Here is a 24,404-nt window from a genome sequence, read left to right on the forward strand (position 1 = left end):
TGTGTGTGTCTCTCTCTGTGTGTGTCTATCTGTGTGTGTCTCTCTATCTGTGTGTGTCTCTCTATCTGTGTGTGTCTCTCTATCTGTGTGTGTCTCTCTATCTGTGTGTGTCTCTCTATCTATCTGTGTGTGTCTCTCTATCTATCTGTGTGTGTCTCTCTATCTATCTGTGTGTGTCTCTCTATCTATCTGTGTGTGTCTCTCTATCTATCTGTGTGTCTCTATCTATCTGTGTGTCTCTATCTATCTGTGTGTCTCTATCTATCTGTGTGTCTCTATCTATCTGTGTGTCTCTATGTATGTGTCTATGTATGTATGTATGTGTCTATGTATGTATGTATGTGTCTATGTATGTATGTATGTATGTATGTATGTGTCGTATGTATGTGTCGTATGTGTGTGTGTGTGTGAAGTTCTCCCTGTTTGAGTAATTTGCTTTTGTTTGGTGCCTAATGAACTCTGCTCTGAAGACCCATTGCATTTGGCTATCATAAAATCTGTTCAATATACTTACGTTTTTTAACTGTCCCCCTCTCCAGGCTCTACAGGCCCCAGCCTGTCATGAGAACATGGTGAAGGTGGGGGGGTACATCCTGGGAGAGTTTGGAAACCTCATTGCTGGGGACCCCCGCTCCAGGTGAGTGGTGGCCTCTCCCACACCAGTGACATCAACCTGAGACGTGCACAAATATACGGCTGCTCTTATTTTCTGATGTATTAATGAGGTTTTTCCCTTTTCTTTTTATGGTTCTACCTTTTTGTCATCCTTCTCTCTCCCTCCTCTTCTCCATTCTCATCCTCTCTTCCCACTATCAATTTTAACTCTTTACCACTCCTCTCACTTTCACTCTAACCTCTCTCACTCTCACTCCTCCCTCTCTCCTCACTCCTCCCTCTCTCCTCACTCCTCCCTCTCTCCTCACTCCTCCCTCTCTCCTCACTCCTCCCTCTCTCCTCCCTCTCTCCTCCCTCTTTCTTATCCCTCTCTCCTCCCCCTGTCTTATCCCTCTCTCCAGCCCTCTGGTCCAGTTCAACCTGCTCCACTCTAAGTTCCACCTGTGTTCGGTGCCCACGCGCGCCCTGCTGCTCTCCGCCTACATCAAGTTCATCAACCTGTTCCCCGAGACCAAGGCCACGATCCAGGAGGTGCTTCGCTCCGACAGCCAGATCAGGAACTCTGACGTGGAGCTGCAGCAAAGGGCCGTGGAGTACCTCAAGCTCTCCTCCATCGCCAGCACCGACGTCCTGGTGAGGACTGGGGATTTTGAGACAGGTTTATTGAGACAGTTTGGAAGGGTAGGCACGGGGATTGAACCCTGGTCTCCAGTGGAAAGATGTATATGTGACTGTGCCAGGGAGTGTTACCACTGCACACACAGCTCCTGCCTGGCTACCCCTCCATATCGCTCTGACCAACTGACGTTTATTTTCCAAAATGAATCTGGATTTGCCACTCTCCCCGATGATTTCTAGAATGTGAACACGTTCTTACCATTCTGATTGGTCCCAGAACCTGATGGGTTGGGTCAGAGCCGGTCTACAAGAAGTTGTTATCAACTTAGATACTCTGATTGCTTAGACTTCTACAGTAGCAGTTTCAGACTCTCTGTAGCGAACAGAGCAGAGGAAGAATTTAGTGTGAGGCGTCAGGCTACCACAGCTCTGCATGTGTTTTTGTTATTTTACTGATCTCTTTCACTTTTTATTGTTTACTGCAAATTATGTTGGCATTTTAAAATGCACTTACTGTGCCTTCGGAAGGTATTCATATGCCTTCACTTATTCCGCATTTTGTTGTTACAGCCTGAATTCAAAATGGATTTTCTCACCCATTTACACATAAGGACAATGTGACATGTTTTTATATATCTTTGCAAATTCGCACCCCTGGGTCAATAGATTTTAGAATCACCTTTGGCAGCGATTACAGCTGTGAGCCTTTCTGGGTATGTCTGTAAGATATTTGCACTCCTGGATTGTACCCGGGACCACCCATACGTAGAATGTATACACACATGACTGTAAGTCGCTTTGGATAAAAGTGGCATTTATTATTATTATATTTACAATATTTGCCCTTTATTCTTTTCAAAATTCTTCAAGCTCTGTCAAATTGGTTGTTGCTCATTGCTAGACAGCCATTTTCAGTTTTGTCATAGATTTTCAAGCAGATTTAAGTCAAAACTGTAACTCGGCCACTGTCTTCTTGGTAAGCAACTCTAGAGTAGATTTGGCCTTGTGTTTTAGGTTATTGTCCTGTCTGGTGGAACTGGAAAGCAGACTTAAACAGCTTTTCCTCTTGGATTTTGCCTGTGCTTGGCTACATTCCGTTTATTTTTTAATCCTGAAAAACTCTGCCGTTCTTAATGATCGCAAGCATACCCATGACATGATGCAGCCACTACTATCCCTGAAAATATGGAGAGTGGTAGTGCGTAGGGTGTTGTATTGGATTTGCCCCCCCAAAAAACATTTTGTGTTCTGTATAAAAAGTTGGTGTTTGCCACATTTTTTGCAGTATTATTTTAGTGCGTTGTTGGCAACAGAATGCGTTTATTTAATGTCTGCATTTTAATGATCTACCAATAGGTGCCATTCTTTCCGAGGTATTGGAAATCCTCCCTGGTCTTTGTGGTTGAATCTGGGTTTGAAATTCACTGCTCGACTGAGGGACCTTGGAGATAATTGCATGAGTGGGTTACAGAGATGAGGTAGTCATTCCAAAAAATTATGTTAAACAATTATTGCAATTCAAGTCCTTGCAATTCATTATGTGACTTGTTAAGCACATTTTTACTCCTGAACTGAATTAGGCTTGCCATAACAAAAGGTATGAATACTTATTGGCTCAAGTTATTTCAGCTTTTCACTTTTAATAAATTTTGTAAGAATGTTGCTGTAACACAACAAAATGTGGAGAAAGTCAAAGGTTATGAATAATTCCTGGAGGCACTATAGAATACATTTCAGGCCACAGAGCAGCAACAATATAACCTTGCAGTGTTCAGCTGTGGTTGTGTTCCAAATGTAAACCATAACTGTGACTGGTTTAGTCACATTGTCATAACTGTAACCACATAACAACAGCTCCCATTAGCCGTGTTTATTTACTTGCCTGGTCAAATAATCTCTCTTTCCCCTCTTCCTCTCCCTCCTTCCCCCTCTTCAGGCTACTGTGCTGGAGGAGATGCCTCCCTTCCCAGAGAGGGAGTCATCCATCTTGGCCAAGCTGAAGAAGAAGAAGGGTCCTGGTGCCGTGTCGGTAGAGCTGGAGGACGGCAAGGAGAGAGGAGAGCTCAACGGTGGAGGGGACAGGGGGGGTGACGCTGCCATCGCAGCCTCTAACGCTGTGAGCATCCAATTCAATATGCTGTACCTACATCCCAAATGGCACCTATTCTCTACAACAAAAAGTGCATTAACCCCCTAGAGTCGATGTCCACGCACCCTCGGGAAATCTAATTAGCCTTTTATTTTAAACCCCCATCAAAATCTAAGTTTTTTGCACGGGCTGCGTCTCAATCCACCGCATCCGCCAATGGCGGCCTTCTGCAGTGGAAGGTGGCCAAGCTACAGCGGTGTTTGTCAGACCATGAGACACCCCGAAAACGTCTGTAGAGTCCGAACCACTCTACGGAAAGATGAGACTTAAATATGGGTCAAAATAAATAAATACTAAATCCTGATCTTTCTTATACACTATATATACAAAGGTATGTGGACACCCCTTCAAATGATTGGATTCGGCTATTTCAGCCACACCCATTGCTGACAGGTGTATAAAATCCAGCACACCGCCATGCAATCTCCAAAGGCACACATTGGCAGTAGAATGGCCTTACTGAAGAGCTCAGTGACTTTCAATGTGGCACTGGCATAGGATGCCATCTTTCCAAGTCAGTTCGTCCCCCAAAAAATCGTCGGCCCTCGGTTGCAACACTCTGTTACGGATTACAAACTGCCTCTGGAAGCAACGTCAGCACAATAACTGTTCGTCGGGAGCTTCATGAAATGGGTTTCCATGGCCGAGCAACCGCACACAAACCTAAGATCATCATGTGCAATGCCAAGCGTCTGCTGGAGTTGTGTAAAAATCTGCGCCATTGGACTCTGGAGCGGTGGAAACACATTCTCTGGAGTAATGAACCATCTGGCAGTCCGACGGACTAATCTGGGTTTGGCGAATGCCAGTGGAATGCTACCTGCCGGACTGTATAGTGCCAACTGTAAAGTTTGTTGGTGGTGGAATATGGTCTGGGCTGTTTTTCATGCTTCAGGCTCGGCCCCCTTAGTTCCAATGAAGGGAAAACAGATTTAAGTCAACTGTGATTCTGTGCTTCCAACTTTGTGGCAACAGTTTGGGCAAGTCCCTTTCCCGTTTCAGCATGACAGTACCCCCGTGCACAAAGCGAGGTCCATACAGAAATGGTTTGTTGGGATTGGTGTGGAAGAACTTGACAGGCCTGCAGAGAGCCCTGACCTCAACCCCATCAAACACCTTTGGGATGAATTGAAACGCCAACTGCGAGCCAGGCCGAATTGCCCAACATCTGTGCCCGACCTCACTAATGCTTTTGTGACTGAATGGAAGCAAGTCCTCGCAGCAATATTCCAACATCTTGTGGAAAGCCTTCCCAGAAGACTGGAGGCTGTAGCAAAGGGGGGACCAACTCAATATTAATGCTCATGGAATGAGATGTTCGACAAGCAGGTGTCCACCTATCTCTCAGATACAAGACAGACACTTTTAAACAAATTTCCTTTTTGATGTTTTTTTTTCCATGCATTAATCTGTTATTCAATGTGTTTCTATGGGCTAATAGCAGTAAGGCCAAATTCAATGTTTCATAAAAATAATTTAAAATAATAATTATACGTGAAGGGGTCCTAAAATTCAAAATCAAATAGCTCAATGATCCTTGGTTTGACCATCTTAATAGATAGCTTAGTAGACACCTTCGCCCTTGTCTTCATTGTTGTTAGTTTGTAGCAATTGCAAAGCGCAGCACAATGACATAAATCACTTGTGTTTAAAAAACTGGCACCAGTTGAAAGAGATGGTGATCGCTTTAGAAAAAAACAATCACTGTCATGGATTTAGTTTAATATTGAGCAATATATTCTCAAAGCATTGCTATTGTACAATTGTTGTTTATCTCGCTCTCTCTCGCCCTCTCTCTCTCTCTCTCTCTCCATCTTTCTCTTGGTCTTCCAGTCCACCCCATCCCCTTCAGCGGATTTGCTTGGCCTTCGTTCGGCCGCTCCCGTTAGTGGGGCCGCTCCCAGTGCAGGCAGCCTATTGGTTGATGTGTTTTCAGAGGCTGGGCCTGCTGCCTCCTCTGCCGGCGCGAACGACGACGGCTTCCTGAGGTGAATGTTCACCCTGTGACTCGGAAGACTCTCATAGATTCCCCTCCATGGGGGAGAAATTCAAAACGGACCTTAGATTAGTGGCAACTTGATGTTTGTGGTGTGGTTATGTTTCTTAGTTATCCAGATGCACTGTGGTAGAATATGAAGCTAGCTCTTGAAAATGAGCGTTGTTGTTTTATTCTTGTGGTGCTTGCAGTCTGTGATATGTACGGGTCCTCTGTCTTGGTCTTTCTATCAGTCATTCTTCTTGTTTCTTCTGTGTCTTATATGTGTAATCTTGTCTGTTCTCTTTTTTATCTTGCTGTGTATGTGACTGTCTTTCTCTTTTCTTACTTTCTCTCCTTCCCTTTTTCTATTTCCCACTCTGTGTTTTTGTGTGCGTGTGTGTGTGTGTGTGCGCGCGCGCGTGGTCCGGCAATGTGCGTGCTTGTGTGTCTCTTGTCTTCGATTGTGATTGGACATTGGCAGCGCTCTTCACGCTCCCGAGGCCTCTGACTCCCCATTGGTGGAGGGTCCTGGTGACTCGGAGTAAGGGGCCAGTAATAAGATGGCTGAATGTCATGTTGCACCCAAACACACATGAACACTGTCGTTCTTATCTAAACTAAAGCTATTTAGGGAGGCTGAATGGGCATCTCAACCTTAGACTAGTCACATGGACACACACACCCTCTATTGCATGTGGGTTGTTGGATTATGTAATTGTAGCCTACCTATGCTGTGTGTTTATTCAAACATACATGTACCACACTTTTTTTTTTTACCAGCAAAATACTTCTCATTGTTTATGTTAATGCTGTCAATTTTGGTGAATTGCATCTAAAGTGCTCATACTAACCCATCTCTGCTTTTTCCTCTTCTCCTTCTTCCTCCATTTTGTTTGTCATGCCTCACTGCTTTGGGTCTCCCTCGACACACTCCCCCGTCTCTCTCTTCCACCCTCTCTCTTTATTCCTTTTTCGATCTGTAATTCATTTTGTCCCCTTCAAACACATTTTACATTCTATCACACCCCCGTCTTTTCTGTTGGTGCTCTCATCCACCTTTCCTTATTCATCCTTTCTCCATCCCTCCTTACTCCTCTCAGCTCTGCTCCCCCTTCTGCGGCCTCTGAGGATCCTGCCCCTCCTCTGCCCGAGTCAGACGAGCTTCTCAACAAGTAAGAGCTTTAGCTCGCTCGCTCCTCCTCTCTCCCTCTCTCTCTCTTTCCGGCGGGGCTACCTTGTTTTTGGTTCTATCACTCTTGAGCAAAGGTATCTAACAACCTACTGGATTGACAAAAACAAACTGTGTAGATGTCAATGACATTTGTTATGTTAAGTCATTCACGTGTGGTAAGATACATCTACAGTTGAAGTCGGAAGTTTACATACACTTAGGTTGGAGTCAATTAAAACTCGTTTTTCAACCACTCCACAAATTTCTTGTTCACAAACTATAGTTTTGGACATTTACTTTGTGCATGACACAAGTCATTTTTCCAAAAATTAACAGCTTGGAAAATTCCAGAAAATTATGTCATGGCTTTTGAAGCTTCTGATAAGCAGTGCCTCTTTGCTTGACATCATGGGAAAATCAAAATAAATCAGCCAAGACCTCAAAGAAAATTGTAGACCTCCACAAGTCTGGTTCATCCTTGGGAGAAATTTCCAAATGCCTGAAGGTACCACGTTCATCTGTACAAACAATGGTGCGCAAGTGTAAACGTACAAACAATAGTGCTCAGGAAGGAGACGCGTTCTGTCTCCTAGAGATGAACGTACTTTGGTGCGAAAAGTGCAAATCAATCCCAGAACAACAGCAAAGGACCTTGTGATGCTGGAGGAAACTGGTACAAAAGTATCTATAGTATTGCAACTGCACATGGAGACAAAGATCGTACTTTTTGGAGAAATGTCCTCTGGTCTGATGAAACAAAAATATACCTGTTTGGCTATAATGACCATCGTTATGTTTGGAGGAAAAAGGGGGAGGCTTGCCAGCCGAAGAACATCATCCCAACCGTGAAGCACGGGGGTGGCAGCATCTGTGGGCAGAACTGAAAAAGCGTGTGCGAGCAAGGAGGCCTACAAATCTGACTCAGTTACACCAGCTCTGTCAGGAGGAATGGGCCAAAATTCACCCAAATTATTGTGGGAAGCTTGTGGAAGGCTACCCTAAATGTTTGACCCAAGTTAAACCATTTTAAAGGCAATGCTACCAAATACTAATTGAATATGTAAACTTCTGATCCACTGGGAATGTGATGAAAGAAATACAAGCTGAAATAAATAACTCTCTCCACTAATTATTCTGACATTTCACATTCTTAAAATAAAGCGCTGATCCTAACTGACCTACAACAAGGAATTTTTACTAGGATTAAATGTCAGGAATTGTGAAAAACTGAGTTTATATGTATTTGGCAAAGGTGTATGTAAACTTCCGACTTCAACTGTATATGTTTGCCTGCGAAGTGAATTGATATTGCGATAGCGTGGCATGACTGAAGAGTTACAGTAAACTTATACATAGTGTATGTACCACCACATGATTGACATTTTTATAAACAGCTAATGATACATGATGATAAATCCTAACACTTTCATTCTCCCGCACGCACACACTCACTTTCTCCCTATCTCTCTCTCTCCTGTCAGATTTGTGTGTAAGAACAACGGTGTGTTGTTTGAGAACCAGCTGCTTCAGATCGGCATCAAGTCTGAGTACCGCCAGAACCTGGGTGAGTTTGGGCTACTAGACAATGCGGGGAGATGCTTGAATCCTAAGTCACATTTGTCACATTGATGTGAGTTCTGGGAGATTGCATTATGTGTGGGTTTCAAGTTAGGATTCTTCCCTTGAAGTATTAACCCTTTTCATGCAGATCAGTCCCATGTGAAATACGTTAGCCTAAATTCTGCAACCTTATTGATCTGATGTCTGTTCTATTCTATAGCTTTGGTAAGTACGTCTGAGCGTGCACAGAATGTAATAGATGGCGTCATTTAGTATTTGTGTTCACATCCTAGCTTTGTCATGTCCATTTTAGTATACTGAATGTTTTATTCAGTGGTAAGGTACGCTTCAGTTTCTATAATGCATTCAATGCTGGGTGAGTGAGCATAATGCATAACTTGGCTACTGTGTGTACAGTGCTTTTACTGATGGGATGGGTGAGTTACTGACTGTATCCATACATGTTGTACTGTAGGTATGAAGAATTATGAGTTATAATGCATTATAAACTGGAATGAGTTGGTGTGTAATGCTGCATTATAACCTGAATGAGGGAGTATACATAATACATAATGCATTTTAACGTGTATGTGTTATTTTGGAAATGTCACCTAAATGTGTCCACTTGACATAATATCTTCTAACGTGTGTGTGTGTGTGTGTTTTGCTTTTTCTAGGGAGGATGTATCTGTTCTATGGCAATAAGACCTCGGTGCAGTTTGTCAGCTTTAGCACCACAGTCAGCTGCCCAGGGGAGCTGCAGTCTCATATCCTTCAATGCATTCACTTACTGTTGTCACACACACACTGGCACACACACACACATATCTTGCACACTATGTGTTAATGTTGTCACGATAGCATAATACTGATGCCAGGTTTAGTATCACAATACGCGGTACCACCAAATGATACCACAGCTAAAAAAAAAGTAGGCATATTAGCCAAAATCACAAAATTCCAGTTGATCCAGACAGATTGAACAAAGCAGTAGCAGAGTTAGTACTTGGACACATTTTAAGATCAATTTCATTACATTTGTATTTTTTTACCCAAACATTTTTCAGAGACAGACATGTATGCATTAAAGGGGAGTGGAAACAATAGGCTTTAGAACACCAGCTAACTGTAACTGTAAATCGCCATATTGGCAGTTTTGTTGCATCACTGGCAGGAATTCCTGAATTTATTGGCCAGCTTTACGAGGTAGTCACCTGGAATGCATTTCAATTAACAGGTGTGCCTTAATTTGAGGAATTTCTTTCCTTAATGCGTTTGAGCCAATCAGTTGTGTTGTGACAAGGTAGGGGTGGGATACAGAAGATGGCCCTATTTGGTAAAATACCAAGTTCATATTATGGCAGCTCAAATAAGCAAAGACAAATGACAGTCCATCATTACTTGAAGACATGAAGGTCAGTCAATCTGGAAAATGTAGAGGGATAAGTTCATTAGAATGAACAGCCTCTCTGAAATTACAGCCCAAATAAATACTTCACAGAGTTCAAGTAACAGACACATCTCAACATCAACTGTTCAGAGGAGACTGCGTGAATCAGGCCTTCATCGTCGAATTGCTGCAAAGAAACCACTACTAAAGGACAAAAAAAAATAAGAAGAGACTTGCTTGGGCCAAGAAACATGAGCAATGAACATTAGACCGGTGGAAATGTGTCCGTTGGTCTGATGAGTCCAAATTTCTGATTTTTGGTGCTAAAGGTGTCAATTACCATGAGACCGGCAGTTCTTTGCTTGACAATCACCGTCTGACAAAATGTCATGACTGCCACAGCCCTAGGCCTACCCATACCTCTAATAAACATTGTTCAAGATCAAAATCCTAACAGTAGAGATGTTTCCATGTTAAATGCAGATGTTTAGTGATAGTGTTTTCATTCCCCTTTAATGAATCAATTAAACAATCTTACATGAATGTGACATTGTTTTTTACCAATCTAACTACATATCGACGTAATGGTAATCATTTATTTGAATGGTAAATCTCGATTGATAAACTGGGTAAATCATGATGTAGCCTATTCACAATACAGGGGAATGCGTATTCAAAATGAGTGTGCGTGCGTTGAGTTGTCGAGTTTGTTTTGGCTGATTTCATGAGGCAACAGATGATAAACAATCTGTTTCCCTTACATTTGGGACTTGTTGTACTGATCAACAAAACTTGCATAGAAGTAGCGCATCTTTTTTGATAAAATAAGCTGTCTCTTTAACCAGTAAAGTAACATTCTAGTACTGAACCGTTTTTCATGTTCTAGTATCAAAGTTTCCGTATACTGTGCAACACTACTATGTGTGTCCCTTGGGTTGCAGGCTATACTTGCATGTATTTAACACGCATAGCTATATTCAATATGCAGTCCCCCCTGTGTGGTCTCTAGTCCCGGCTCTGTTCCACTCCTTGACTGGCTTTCCCACAGCTCAACGTGCAGACCAAAACAGTGGAACCCCTAGTGGAGGGAGGAGCACAGGTGCAGCAGGTCATCAACATCGAGTGTCTGACTGACTTTATTGATGCTCCGCTGCTCAACATCAAGTTCAGGTACACACGCGCACCCACCCAGATTATTACACAGGACATACAATACAAACACCTCGCAATCACGCACTCAAGATCAGTAGTATCCCAAACATACACACACACACACACACACATTTTGTTTTGTCGTCTTTGTCGTCTTTATAAAGGTGTGTGTGTGTTCCACTCAGGTATGGGGGAGCCCTGCAGAACATTTCTCTCAAGCTGCCTGTCACCATCAACAAGTTCTTCCAACCCACAGAGATGGCCGCCGCAGACTTCTTCCAGCGCTGGAAACAACTCAGCCAGTAAGTGAGATTGTGTGTGTAGGGTGCGAGCATTTAAGGGGGTTCTGTGTGTGTGTTTCTGACTTTTCTTCTCTTTTCAGGCCCCAGCAAGAAGCACAAAAGATCTTCAAGGCCAGCCATGGCATGGACACAGAAGTGCTCAAGGCCAAGGTAGACACACACACTTGAGGCATATTCATTTAATTCCCTTTCTTGCTGAATGTCTACCACATCCTACTCCCTCCCATTCCCCCTCCCCTCTCTTGTCTCTAGTTGCTGGGCCTGGGGACAGCCCTGTTGGAGAATGTGGATCCTAACCCAGAGAACTATGTGTGTGCCGGAGTCATCCAGACCAAGGCCCAACAGGTCGGCTGCCTGCTGAGACTGGAACCCAATGCGCAGGCCCAGGTACGCGCGCGCACACACACACAATGCGCACACACAAATGTACATGCATACACACACACACACAAATGTACATGCATATACACACACAGAGTCCGTCTGTCCTTCTCTGTGCTGCTCTCATTGCATCACTCACTGCTGTCTGTGTCTTTCTGTGTGCTGCTGCAAATCAAGCCTGGCGAGCAGGTAACACACAACTGTCCCTGTTCTTTTTCACTCTCTTTCTTTCTCCTCTTTCCCCTCTTCTCTCTTTCACACCCTTTACACTTTCTCATTCACTTTTCCCTCCACATTCATTCTTCTGCACTTTCTCACTGACACCCCAAAATTGAACACTTGAATCTCCACATTCTCTCTCGCTCTCTCTGTCTCTCTCTCTCTCTCTCTCTCTCTCTCTCTCTGTGTGCGCAGTGTTAGACTCCAGGTTTATAATGTGTCATCAGTGTAACTTCATTCTACCATGTGTTAAACTTTTAGATGATGCAAAATATATAGTGCCTTCAGAAATTATTCATACCCCTTGACTTATCCTACACGTTATTGTTACAGCTTGAATTCAAAATTGATTAAATTTTTTTATTTTTTTTACCCATATACACACACAATGCCCCATAAAATCATAAAGTGATTTAATTTTTTTATATAGAAATATCTCATTTACATAAGTATTCACACCCCTGTGTCTACTTTATAGTAGCATTTTTGGCAGCGATTACAGCTTTGAGTCGTCTTGGGTATGTCACCAGCTTTGCACATCAGTATTTGGGGATTTTCTCCCATTCTTCTTTGCAGATTTTCCAAAGCTCTTAAATTAAATGGGAGCTGCGGTGAACAGCAATCTTCAAGTCTTTCCACAGCTTTTCAATGGGATTCAAGTCTAGTCTTTGGTTGGGCCACTCAAGGACTTTCACATTCTTGTTCTGAAGCCATTCCAGTGTTGCTTTCTCTGAATGCTTAGGGTCATTGTCCTGTTGGAACGTAAATCTTCGCCCCGATCTAAAATATTTTGCACTTTTGAAGCAGGTTCTCATCAAGGATTTTCCTGTATTTGGCGCCATTCATTGTTCCATCTATCCTTACCAGTCTCCCAGTCCATGCCGCTGAAATGCATTCGCATAGCATGATGCTGCCTGATTTTCTCCAGACATAACGCTTTCCATTCAGGCCAAAGAGATGGTACATTTTTGTCTCATCAGAATCATCTTTTGCCTCATGCTCTGAGTATTTCAAGTGCCTTTTTGCAGACTGCAGGTGTGCTGTCATGTGCCTTTTTCTTAAGAGTGGCTTCCTTCTGGCCACTCCTATAAAGCCCAGATTGGTATAGTGCTGTAGAGACCGTTGTCCTTCTGTCAGGTTCTCCCATCTCAGCCAAGGAACTCTGTAGTTCTTTCAGATTGGTCATTGGGTTCTTGGTCACCTCCCTTGCCCAGTTGCTCAGTTTGGTCGGACAGCCAGCTCAGGCAGAGTCTGGGTAGTTCAATATTTTTTTTTTTACATTTCCCAATGTTGGAGACCACTGCTCTTGCAAACTTTCAACACCCTAGAAATAGTTGTATACCCTTCCCCAGATATATACCTCACAGATATATACCTCACACAGTCTCGGAGATCTACGGACAGTTCCTTGGACTTCATGGTATAGTTTCTGCTCTGACATGAGCTGTCAACTGTGGGACCTTGTATAGAGTGTTTCTTTCTAAATCATGTCCAAACTGAGTTGGCCACAGGTGGACTCCAACCAAGTTGTAGTGACATCAAGGATGATCAAAGGAAATGTAATACACCTGAGCTCAATTTGGAGTGTCCTAGCAAAGGGGTGTGAATACTTATATAAGTGAGAGCTTTCATTTTCTATCAATTTGCAAACATTTAAAACATTTTTTATTTATATATATATATTTAAAAATTCATTATGGGGTATTGTGTGTAGATAGGTTTGAAAAAACTATTTAATCAATTTTGAATTCAGGCTGTAACAACAAAATGTGGATTAAGTCAAGGGGTATGAATGCTTTCTGAAGGCACTTATATATTATGTGGTTTGAACTTTACTGACCCCCCTGTATGTTAATTCATGTTTAAGGGTGTATGTGTGTTTACGTTTACCCATGTTAAATCTGTGTCTGCTCTCTCTGTCAGATGTACCGGCTGACTCTGCGCAGCAGCAAGGACACTGTCTCCCAGCGTGTCTGTGACCTCCTGGCAGAACAGTTCTAAAACCCTGAGTCTAGAACCCACCCAACGCGACCCAGGCAATCATCATCATCACGCTCTAGATACCCAACACACCGATACTAGCGTTTCAACTCCCCCCACCCACTTCACCCCCCACTCCCCGATCCTGAGGTTGCCAAGAACAAAGAATCAACGAGAAGGAAAAATACCTACATAAGAGGGGGGAGCAGTCGTTGCCACTTACACGACTGCCCAATCATTGACATTTATCATTATTGTCACGATTATAATTCCGATTCTTATTATTATTACTGTTTATTATCATCGGCGCTACAATTCTTTTTTTCTTCTTCTGTGTTTACCTGTGAACGTAAGTGTATGACTGTGTGTGTTTCAGAATCGTGCTGGTGTGTGTGTCCTGTTTTTCTCCGTCCTGTCTATTTAAGCCCCGACTGCTCATGGACTTGTGATGACAGCTGGTGTGTGTCCGTGCGTGTGTGATGCATGGGGAAGGGTGGGAAATTCTGTGCATCGATTCCGCGACATTTCAACCTTAGACTATTCCTAGGAGTTGCATGGGAGGACCAGTTCTACATACACATACACACACACACGCATTCATGTGTAATACACACCCAGATACTCTCACATGTAGGCACATACATGCGTATATTTGTACATGCTTAAGTGTCTGTGTAAATTATCTGAATTAGGGTCCTCCTTTAGTGGGAGGGAGGGGTAAAACGAAATCACTAAAGAAATGGGACTCTTCTAAACCCCCACCTTCACCTTAACCCCATCTCTTCTCCACCCTCTGCTGTCCCAGACCCCCACCGGTTATACATCCCAAGGGCCTCTCAGTATAATCCCTGAGATATAATATTCCATAAAATAATTCCGGCACATTCCCAAGTCTACAGTTCCCGCTTTATTCCAGTGGAAATGGCCAGTGCACTTTAGGTGGTTCCAAGAGACCTCAGTCCATCAATACCCCTCACAATTACCCCATCTTTCTGGCTTGTAACCATACTTTATATATAAACTCAAATGATTCTGTACCTGTTTGTGGAATATATATATACTTTATATATATATATATAAAGTGTAATGAATTACCCCTTTTTATCTTTTTTTTTTTATTGTCTCATCTTTCCTTTTATTAGTAGTGGAGTTATTGAAGTTTTTGTATGTTTCTTTAATGGTGTAATGTTGTGTTGCTTCTGTTTGTGTGTGTGTGTATGTATGTGAAAGGTAGTGTGAGAAAGTAGGGCCAGCAGTGTGTACCCCGAGAATAGGGTAAGGGGTCAGCTAAAAGGAGTGCGAGATAGAAGGAGAGTAGCAAGGTAGCTGGTCTTGTTTACAATGTTAATCAGACAGCGATGTGGTTGATACTTGGACTTAAACCTGTCATAAATCCTACTTACCACCACAGTCAGTATGACAACAGATAAGAAATTATAAGATGTCGTTAAAACTGTTTATTTCAGATTAGCAATGTTTTGAGAGCTGACATGGGGTGTTTTACGATGGCTTATGAAATGTTTATGTCGTGCATAAGTAAGCATTGGGCAAGCCCTATTGATGGGGAGTTAGAGGGCAGTGGGCCAGTCCGTGTTCACATGAAGAGTGAAGCGGCAGAGCAGAGGCCTAGTATTCGTTATTTTTTATTTTTCCGCGTTGAAAAGAGGGATGGGATTGGAGAGTAGAGTGCTGCTTGATACTGGGATTGACTGAAAAAAGAGGAGTACCTCAGAACTTGATCTCTAAACACGCACAGGCTTGTGCACACACACATCACAAATACTTAAACTTGTGGTATTACTTGGGAGAAGATTGCAATCTGCAGATAGATTGATTCTAATCTTTGAAAACACAACCAACAGCAAAGGCACTAGACAGCACTTATCTGTAAACTCACATTTCAGACACACGCACCCACATGTCCATTCTTAGAGATGAGAGGGAGGAGGAGAGAACTCAAAAGACCAACTGTCAATCACAACTACCGGGATTGAGTCATCAGGGGTGGGCATTGCGTGTGTGTGTGTTTGAGTGTGTTGGTGTACCACGTGATAAAAATATCCTAAATTATCTTTGAGACATGGTCATATTAGTTTCAGCAGGGAGTCACTTATACGTCTAACCCATGCAGCATTGGTGGAACAGTCTGATCATTGTAGTGGAAACTGTAGAATCATTGTGTGTGTGTGTGTGTGTGTGTGTGCACGTCTATGCAGTATCCGCTAGCTAATGCAGCCCCGTGTATCGGTGTTAAACCTGTGAGATACCTGTGTTAGATTTAAGATTTACTCTGTACTGAATAATGTGAAAGTAAAACTATGCCATATACTCTACCACTGGCTCTCTTTTTCTTGATGGGAAAGTGTGTGTCTGTGTGTGATGGTGATTATGATGTCCGTCAAGAGGAAATTCTTTCCAAAGCTCACCACAGTTCCACGTCCGCAACAAGAAACTGATATGTGTAAGTGCTGGGCTTGAACAAAAGCCTGTACACACAGCAGCTCTCCAGAACTGTAGTTGGATGTATCGCATAGTCCTATCAATAAGAACTCATCACGTTGACCAAGTAGTAGATGTAATGTGAATAATTGAATAAACATTGAGCATTAAATAAAGATCCTGTTGTAGTTCAACTAGTACTTTAATTATATTTTCCAGTAGCTTGGTGGTAGTTGAACTAAATTCAAATCTAAGTCGTGTTTTAACTTGTTTGCCATGCAGCGGTGTAGCTAACTACTGGAACTAGACACTTCTGATTTTGCAAAAATAAAATGTGGGTGAAGTAGGCAATAAGTTCCTTTTTCGGCATCAGACTAGCCTAACTCTCACTTGAAACTGTTTGATTAATTGGCTAAATAACACATTGTTAACATATGACCCCAAAGTAAACTGTTATTGTGATTTGTAATTTGACATATTGGATTTACATTTGATGCTTTTTCATGATGTAGTTTGGATATAGTGAACTACTTCTTCAAAGTAACTTTAGTCAAGTAAACTATATTTTATTGAGGGTAGCTTAACTTCCAGTGTGAAGTAATTGGTAGCTTGGTAAACTAGATTTTCAGAGTAGCTTCCCAAAACATTGCATGTTACCAACCTGTAACAACTGTACTGCAGTGCCAGCTGTGCCACCAGAGACCCCGGGTTCGCGCCCAGGCTCTGTCGTAACTGGCCGTGACTGGGAGGTCCGTGGGGCGACGCACAATTGGCCTAGTGTCGTCCGGGTTAGGGAGGGCTTGGCCGGTAGGGATATCCTTGTCTCATCGCGCACCAGCGACTCCTGTGGCGGGCCGCGCTAACCAAGGTTGCCAGGTGCACGGTGTTTCCTCCGACACATTGGTGCGGCTGGCTTCTGGGTTGGATGCGCGCTGTGTTAAGAAGCAGTGCGGCTTGGTTGTGTTGTGTATCGGAGGACGCATGAGTTTCAACCTTCGTCTCTCCCGAGCCGTACGGGAGTTGTAACGATGAGACAAGATAGTAGCTACTAAAACAATTGGATACCACAAAATTGGGGAGAAAAAGGGCTAAAATTCACACAAAAAAAATAAATAAAAGCCCAACCTTGACCCAGAAAATATTTTTTAAAACTGTCAGCCTATATCGAATCTTCCATTCCTGTCAACTTTTAGAAAAGGCTGTTGCGGCAGCAACTCACTGCCTTCCTGAAGACAAACAATGTATACGAAATGCTTCAGTCTGGTTTTAGACCCCATTATAGCACTGAGACTGCATTTGTGAAGGTGGTAAATTACCTTTTAATGGCATCAGACCGAGGCTCTGCATCTGTCCTCGTGCTCCTAGACCTTAGTGCTGCTCTTGATACCATCGATCACCACATTCTTTTGGAGAGATTGGAAACCCAAATTGGTCTACACAGACAAGTTCTGGCCTGGTTTAGATCTTATCTGTCGGAAAGATATCAGTTTGTCTCTGTGAATGGTTTGTCCTCTGACAAATCAACTGTAAATTTCGGTGTTCCTCAAGGTTCCGTTTAAGGACCACTATTGTTTTCACTATATATTTTACCTCTTGGATGTCATTCGAAAACAAAATTTTAGTTTTCACTGCTGTGCGGATGACACACAGCTGTACATTTCAATGAAACATGGTGAAGCCCCAAAATTGCCCTCGCTAGAAGCATGTGTTTCAGACATAAGGAAGTGGATGGCTGCAAACTTTGTACTTTTAAACTCGGACAAAACAGAGATGCTTGTTCTAGGTCCCAAGAAACAAAGAGATCTTCTGTTGAATCTGACAATTAATCTTAATGGTTGTACAGTCGTCTCAAATAAAACTGTGAAGGACCTCGGCGTTACTCTGGACCCTGATCTCTCTTTTGACGAACATATCAAGACCGTTTCAAGGACAGCTTTTTTCCGTCTACGTAACATTACAAAAATCAGAAACTTTCTGTCCCAAAATGATGCAGAAAAATTAATCCATGCGTTTTTGTTACTTCTAGGTTAGATTTCTGCAATGCTCTACTTTCCGGCTACCCGGATAAAGCACTAAATAAACTTCAGTTAGTGCTAAATATGGCTGCTAGAACCATGACTAGAACCAAAAATTATCATATTACTCCAGTGCTAGCCTCCCTACAGTGGCTTCCTGTCAAGGCAAGGGCTGATTTCAAGGATTTACTGCTAACCTACAAAGCATTATACATGGACTTGCTCCTACCCATCTCTCTGATTTGGTCCTGCCGTACATACCTACACGTACGCTACGGTCACAAGACGCAGACCTAATTGTCCCTAGAATTTCTAAGCAAACAGCTGGAGGCAGGGCTTTCTCCTATAGACCTCCATTTTTATGGAATGGAGCTCTATAGGAACCAGTCTGTTATATCTGGAGTATTTCTCCGGACTTTTCCGGTGTCCTGTGTGAATTTAAGTATGCCCTCTCTGTCTCTTTCTTTCTCTCTCTCGGAGGACCTGAGCCCTAGGACCATGCCTCAGGACTACCTGGCCTGATTAATCCGTGCTGCTGCTCCAGTTCCAACTGTTCTGCCTGCGGCTATGGAATCCTGACCTGTTCACCGGACGTGCAACCTGTCCCAGACCTGCTGTTTTCAACTCTCTAGAGACAGCAGGAGCGGTAGAGATACTCTGAATGATCGGCTATGAAAACCCAACTCAAATTTACTCCTGACGTGCTGACCTGTTGCACCCTCGACATCCACTGTGATTATTATTATTTGACCCTCCTGGTCACCTATGAACATTTGAACATCTTGGCCATGATCTGTTATAATCTCCACCCGGCACAGCCAAAAGAGACCATAACTAGCTGAATCAGATATGTTAAATTAGGGTTGGACTGTAAACCTACAAGACAGTAGATCTCCAGGAAGAGGGTTGGGCAGCCCTGCACTAGATGTTGCAACATTGCTGCGGGACTTGCTTCTATTCAGCCATAAGAGCATTAGCGAGGTCAGCACTGATGTTGGGCGATTAGGCCTGACTCGCAGTCGGCATTCCAATTCATCCCAAAGATTTGATGGGGTTGAGGTCAGGGCTCTCTGCAGGCCAGTCAAGTTCTTCCACACTGATCTCAACAAATTATTTCTGTTTGGACTTTGCTTTTTGCACTGGGGGCATTGTCATGCTGAAACAGGAAAGTACCTTCCCCAAACTGTTGCCACAAAGTTGGAAGCAGAGAATCGTCTAATGTCATTGCATGTTGTAGCATTAAGATTTTCCTTCACTGGAACTAAGGGGCCTAGCCCGAGCCATGGAAAAACAGCCCAGACCATTATTCTTCCTCAAACTAGCTTTACAGTTGACACTATGCATTCAGGCAGGTAGCATTGTCCTGGCATCCGCCAGTTCTGTGAGCTTGAGCTTGTGTGGCCTACCACTTCGCGGCTGAGCCGTTGTTGCTCCTTGGCGTTTCCATTTCCCAATAACAGCACTTACAATTGACTGGGGCAGTTATAAAAGCAGTGGCAATTTTAGCATGTAAGTCTTGGTGGGGCAAAAAAAAAAGTGGGATGCATGCCAACAAAGCCACAACACAGCACAACACTAAACAATACATAAATTACACTATAACAGTGACAAACGGTGCCCACAAAGAAAGTAATACTAAGTGTATGTTGTGTCGTAAGCTGTTATTAGCTCATGTGCCTCACCCTAATAATTTGGTATATTTTCACTTCTTAAATTCGCCTACTGTTCTGACTTGGTGGTGCACATGTAGCCTATAACCTGTTTTTGAGAAATGTAATCATTGAATATTGTAAGAGCTTTCATTGTCTGCTTATGTGCCACCTTTTATTTATCCCACGGTTCTGACTTGGTATACAGGGAGCACATTGTAAGATCGCCCATGTTCTGAATTATGTTGCTGTACATTTAGAAGTGCTGAACAAATAGGTATATTGACTGCGTCCGTCCTAGCTCGCTCATTAAGGTCTTAATCGAAATTACGGATTGCCTCTTCTTGTCGTGCCCTTATGCCATATTTTGTACATCTCAATTGTCATTAGAAACCGCATTTATTTAAGCAAGTCAGCCATATCAGCAGTTTTTTTTTAAGGCAGTAATAAGGCTGAATGAACTGTTTCGCTACCAGACAAGGACTGCTCCGCTGATAGCCAGGTGTAGCAGTGGACATGTGTTGGGATTGCTGTTGGGACAGCTTTATGTAGGACCTAACCGTTTGTGGGCACCGTTTGTCACCGTAATGGTGCAATTAATGTATTGTTTAGTGTTGTGTAGTGGCTTTGCTGGCATCTATCCCACTTTTTTTTTTTGCCACACCAAGATGTACATGCTAAAATCGCCACTGGATGAGATTATAGGATTTTGGACAAATCAATTATTTTCGCACACGGGGTATTGCAGCTGCGTGTTGTTTTTAAACGGCTCTGCAACAATAGCGTCAGAAAAGGTACGATTCATCACAATAAAAAGCCAAGGTCTTCAGGCGAATTGATGATGATGAACAAATGGAGCGCGTGCGCGCGCACGCGTCAGAGTCCGGCATGGGTGCTGATTGGTTGAAAATGACATCACATACAATTGTACTATTCTTAGCTTGTAGAAAACGCATTACCTCATCCTTTTCCCCTCGCGCAGGTATAGACATACAACAACAAATAATGTTACAGTCGCAGACAGGACGAGGACGAGATTAGAAGTCGAGAGAGAGACCTACCTGTACTCAACTGATTATTAGTTAAGCATAACATATCCTTTTGGATTCTTCATCCATTTGCTTTGAGACCATTCGTTTGATTATATTATTTGGTGTGCAAGTTGATTTGTGCGATATTTCCAGTATCTTCGTTTGGATTGAAAATCGTAAGTACAATGTAATATTTTTTGAATTTTGCTTGCATCATTTATGTCTGATCTTATATTCTCCTATGATCATCTAATGTATGTGAACTTGCAAAATCCATGACGTAATGCAAAGACAACATCATTCTGCAGCAGCAATTGACCAAAGTAATGTTTTCTTAATTAACATTCATGGCAATAATAATGCTAATATATTTCATGCAACTGTTAAAATTATTTTCAAAGTTCCATGCATTCTTTTTTCGATTCCTATGTATTGTACCCTAATACATAATTGTAATCCCTTGATATTGAAATGAGCAAAGTTTTCTCTCATGTTTCGGTTCCAGACACAAAGAACAGAGATGGTGTTCTACAGGGAGAGAGAGAACGGGACACGCGAACGTCCACCGCTGTCTCTCATCCTACCGCATCTTTACCTAGGTGCAGAGACGGACGTCACGCAGGTAATACTGTTTTCATTCAGTAGGTCAGTCTATAGAATTGATAGCCTAGCTCTCGTCATTGGCCAACGCGTTGTATTTTCACAATGCACCGAAAATGCAGCTCTTCCAGAAGACTAGAATGTATTAATATTTGCCTGTCTTTTCCCGGTGCTATCCCTGCTCGGCTGCAGGATTGCCTCGGCGCTCGCGGGATCTCCTACGTGCTAAGCGTGAGCCGCTGCAGCCCGCAGCCTACTTTCCTTCCCGGTTCCCAGTACCTTCGCATCCCCATCGACGACTCTCTCCGAGACGACCTGCTGCCCCATATCCCGGAGGCACTGCGTTTTATCGGTGAGAATAGTGATGAGATTGGGTCAGTTATGTGTCAAATGGATGTCAACCTATTCCCCATATAGTACAACTGCACTATTTTCGACAAGACAGAGAGCAAGTGCACTATAGAGCTAGTGCACTATAAGGGGAAAGTGCACTATAAGGGGAACCAGGGCAAATCCTACAGGTTAGGTGATAGGACATTCCTGCATGTCATCATTATGCAACAGTCTGCATCATCATGGATGCATTACATAGTGGCGACTGTCTGTCTGGAAGAAACGCAGATGACTCAGTTCAAGTGATGAGCAGTTATTGATCAGGGTTTCATGCAGGCCAGTTATGCTCCTATGGTTTCAGAAATATTGAATGCTGTTACAGCCCATTCAGTATCACGGACAATTGATACTGTTGCAGGAAGCCCATTCATGACAGTTGATATAAGCTGTGTGTCCTTTGCACAGTTTGCAGTCTGGCTTAATGATGTCATGCAATACAGTATGGATGATTTCAACAAAAAAAGCCTTATCTATCTCTTCTCGCTCTCTCAGATGGGGCTATGTCATCAGGTGGATCTGTGATAGTTCATTGTGCTGCAGGAATCTCTCGCTCCCCTGCCCTGGCTGTGGCCTACATTATGTACAACCTGGGGATGGACCTTGACCATGCCTACAGGTGTGTTTGTCTGTGCTATATGTATTCATGCATTTTAATGATTGTGTGTGTGTATGCGTATATAAAGCATCCAAATCTAATCTTGTCTGTTCCTCACTTTCAGGTTTGTGAAAGAGCGCAGGCCTTCAATCTCCCCTAACTTCAATTTTCTGGGTCAGCTACAACACTTCCAGGGAACCCTCGCTCAGAAGGCCTCTAATGGCAACCCCACTATCCAGCCAATCAGATCACTGGACACATGCCTGCAGTCAAGCAATGAAAACATTAGCTGCGGTTCCTCTGTCCCCCTGTCAGCCAATCAGATCATGAATATTCAGGACAATGGCTATGTTGCTAAGGACTTTTTAGGGGTTGCTAAAGTGCATAATATGTACAATGAGATTTCCACTTGTAACACAGAGAACATAGAGCAAAGGTGCTCATATTCATGTGAAACTCAGAGTCTATCAGAGAAGCCACAGCAAGACCAGAGGAGTGTGCCTTCACAACTGACGCTGTCTCTCTCTAGCAAACTCAGAACGCTCACTCTCAACCTGAACCATAACCACAACCAGAACCAGAGGGAGGCCCAGAACTCGTGTGGAGCAATGACTCCAAGCCCCAACGAACCAGCGACACCAACACCAAAGCCCAACACACTACAAATCCCAACAGGCATTGCGTCTCTCTCTGAGAAGCGCAAGAGCCTCACCCTCTCCCTGTCTCCCGTTGGTGCAATTCTCCCAACCCCCCACCAGAATGAGCCACAAAGCAACAACAGGCACAGCATTAGCCACAAGCCAACACGCTCCAGCGCTTCCAACACCATCCACAAGAGGGAGTCAGAAGGCACCAGTGGTTCAAAAAGGCACGGTAGAAAGCCTTCGGCGGTGGCCCTTTCCTCCTCACAGACACACGTACAACAGAGAGAGAGGAGCACATCCTGTGGCAAAGCAGCAGGTCGGCCCAATCACTGCTCCTCCCGAACCCAGGTGAAAGTAGAGAGAGCTGGAAGAGGCCAGGGTAAAAGAGAGCCCAGCCGCTGTCAGAGCATGGAGAAGGGGAGGCCTAACTCAACTCCAAAGACAGGGAAGGACCACAGCAGGGGAAGAGCAGAGAGGGAGACGCTAACTGGGAGCCTGAGCAGCAGTTCTGTTTTGAATCAGCTCAGTATCATAGTTGACCAGCAGGTGTCGCCAGCAGCTAAACTGTCTGCATCTGCAGTGGAGGCTGAGGAAGGAGTGGATGCTGAACAGGGCCTCCTGTCTCCTCTCAACCTGACTGTCAACAAGCTGCTGGGCTGGGGGGAGAAGATGCTGTTGGGGGTTCTGCTTGGCCCCCGGATCAAAGTGGGACAGGCTGTTCTGCCCTATAGGTGCTGATGCATTAAGAGACCACAGAGAGAGGGCTGGTAAATGCCAGGATATTGATTTGTGTGTGTGTGTGTGTGTGTGTGTGTGTGTGTGTGTGTGTGTGTGTGTGTGTGTGTGTGTGTGTGTGTGTGTGTGTGTGTGTGTGTGTGCATGCATGTGAGGAACTGAAGAACATAACTGCATGTAAAATATTTGTCTGCCCATACCATGTTCACAGAGCTCTGAGTGAATGCTTTGTCCTATAAATACCAGTTTATTGTTGACTTCCTTCAAAAGCACTATATATATTACATATAGGAGCAGTTTATGCCTCCAACACAATGCTCATGGATTTAGGCTTGATTATGTTGATTTTTATTTATTGATTGATGTGAATAAAGTGATCCGTTTATTGTTGTTATTTATAAAATGAATATTTTGAGGATGGTATTTTGGCACTGTTGTTTGTAATGGGATCATAGTGTTCATTAAAGTACATATTTTACTCATGTTCTCTCATGGCTTTTCTATTCTGTCTAATCTCCGATGAATTTCACCAGACATTTACAATAATTTAGGCCTATGAGGAAAACATCTGATTCACAATTCAGACTGATATGGTAATTCACTTATTTTATAAAATATTACAAGAATGCAGTCTGCCCTTGAACATCAACAAATTGTTTGGGTTAATAAGGAGGGGTTGTGGGTGTGGTAAAAATGAGCAACATGCCCATGTAAATGAGTCATCCGGTTGAGGGGATGGGCAAATCAGGAAGAGAAAGGAAGACAAGAATGCTTTACCTGTCATAAAC

The 24,404-nt window shown here is 43.3% G+C and overlaps 2 protein-coding genes across 4 annotated transcripts in view; both read left to right on the top strand.

Moving 5' to 3' along the window:
- The window catches only part of ap2a1 (adaptor related protein complex 2 subunit alpha 1), a 52,089-nt gene extending 36,241 nt beyond the window's left edge, over positions 1–15,848 (top strand). The window contains exons 10-22 of one of the 3 annotated variants that reach the window (XM_052518360.1): positions 540–637; positions 1,017–1,248; positions 3,170–3,349; positions 5,216–5,370; positions 5,842–5,901; positions 6,461–6,532; positions 8,013–8,095; positions 8,769–8,857; positions 10,527–10,651; positions 10,819–10,935; positions 11,016–11,085; positions 11,188–11,322; positions 13,459–15,848. In XM_052518360.1, the coding sequence (XP_052374320.1) occupies positions 540–637; positions 1,017–1,248; positions 3,170–3,349; positions 5,216–5,370; positions 5,842–5,901; positions 6,461–6,532; positions 8,013–8,095; positions 8,769–8,857; positions 10,527–10,651; positions 10,819–10,935; positions 11,016–11,085; positions 11,188–11,322; positions 13,459–13,536 (1,494 nt within the window). In that variant the 3' untranslated portion in view covers positions 13,537–15,848. The remainder of the gene's footprint in view (positions 1–539; positions 638–1,016; positions 1,249–3,169; positions 3,350–5,215; positions 5,371–5,841; positions 5,902–6,460; positions 6,533–8,012; positions 8,096–8,768; positions 8,858–10,526; positions 10,652–10,818; positions 10,936–11,015; positions 11,086–11,187; positions 11,323–13,458) is intronic. The other 2 variants (XM_052518361.1, XM_052518362.1) reach the window with 2 other exon arrangements.
- A 4,308-nt stretch (positions 15,849–20,156) lies between these two features.
- On the top strand, positions 20,157–24,098 carry si:ch211-195b15.8 (tyrosine-protein phosphatase vhp-1). The gene is made up of 5 exons (XM_035770620.2): positions 20,157–20,825; positions 21,155–21,271; positions 21,442–21,601; positions 22,135–22,258; positions 22,362–24,098. The coding sequence occupies exons 2-5, from the start codon at positions 21,170–21,172 to the stop codon at positions 23,617–23,619; spliced, it is 1,644 nt and encodes a 547-aa protein (XP_035626513.1). The 5' UTR covers positions 20,157–20,825; positions 21,155–21,169; the 3' UTR covers positions 23,620–24,098.
- Positions 24,099–24,404: the final 306 nt, after the last annotated feature.

Source organism: Oncorhynchus keta, chromosome 5, assembly GCF_023373465.1.
Source record: "Oncorhynchus keta strain PuntledgeMale-10-30-2019 chromosome 5, Oket_V2, whole genome shotgun sequence".
Classification (NCBI taxonomy): Eukaryota; Metazoa; Chordata; class Actinopteri; order Salmoniformes; family Salmonidae; genus Oncorhynchus; species Oncorhynchus keta.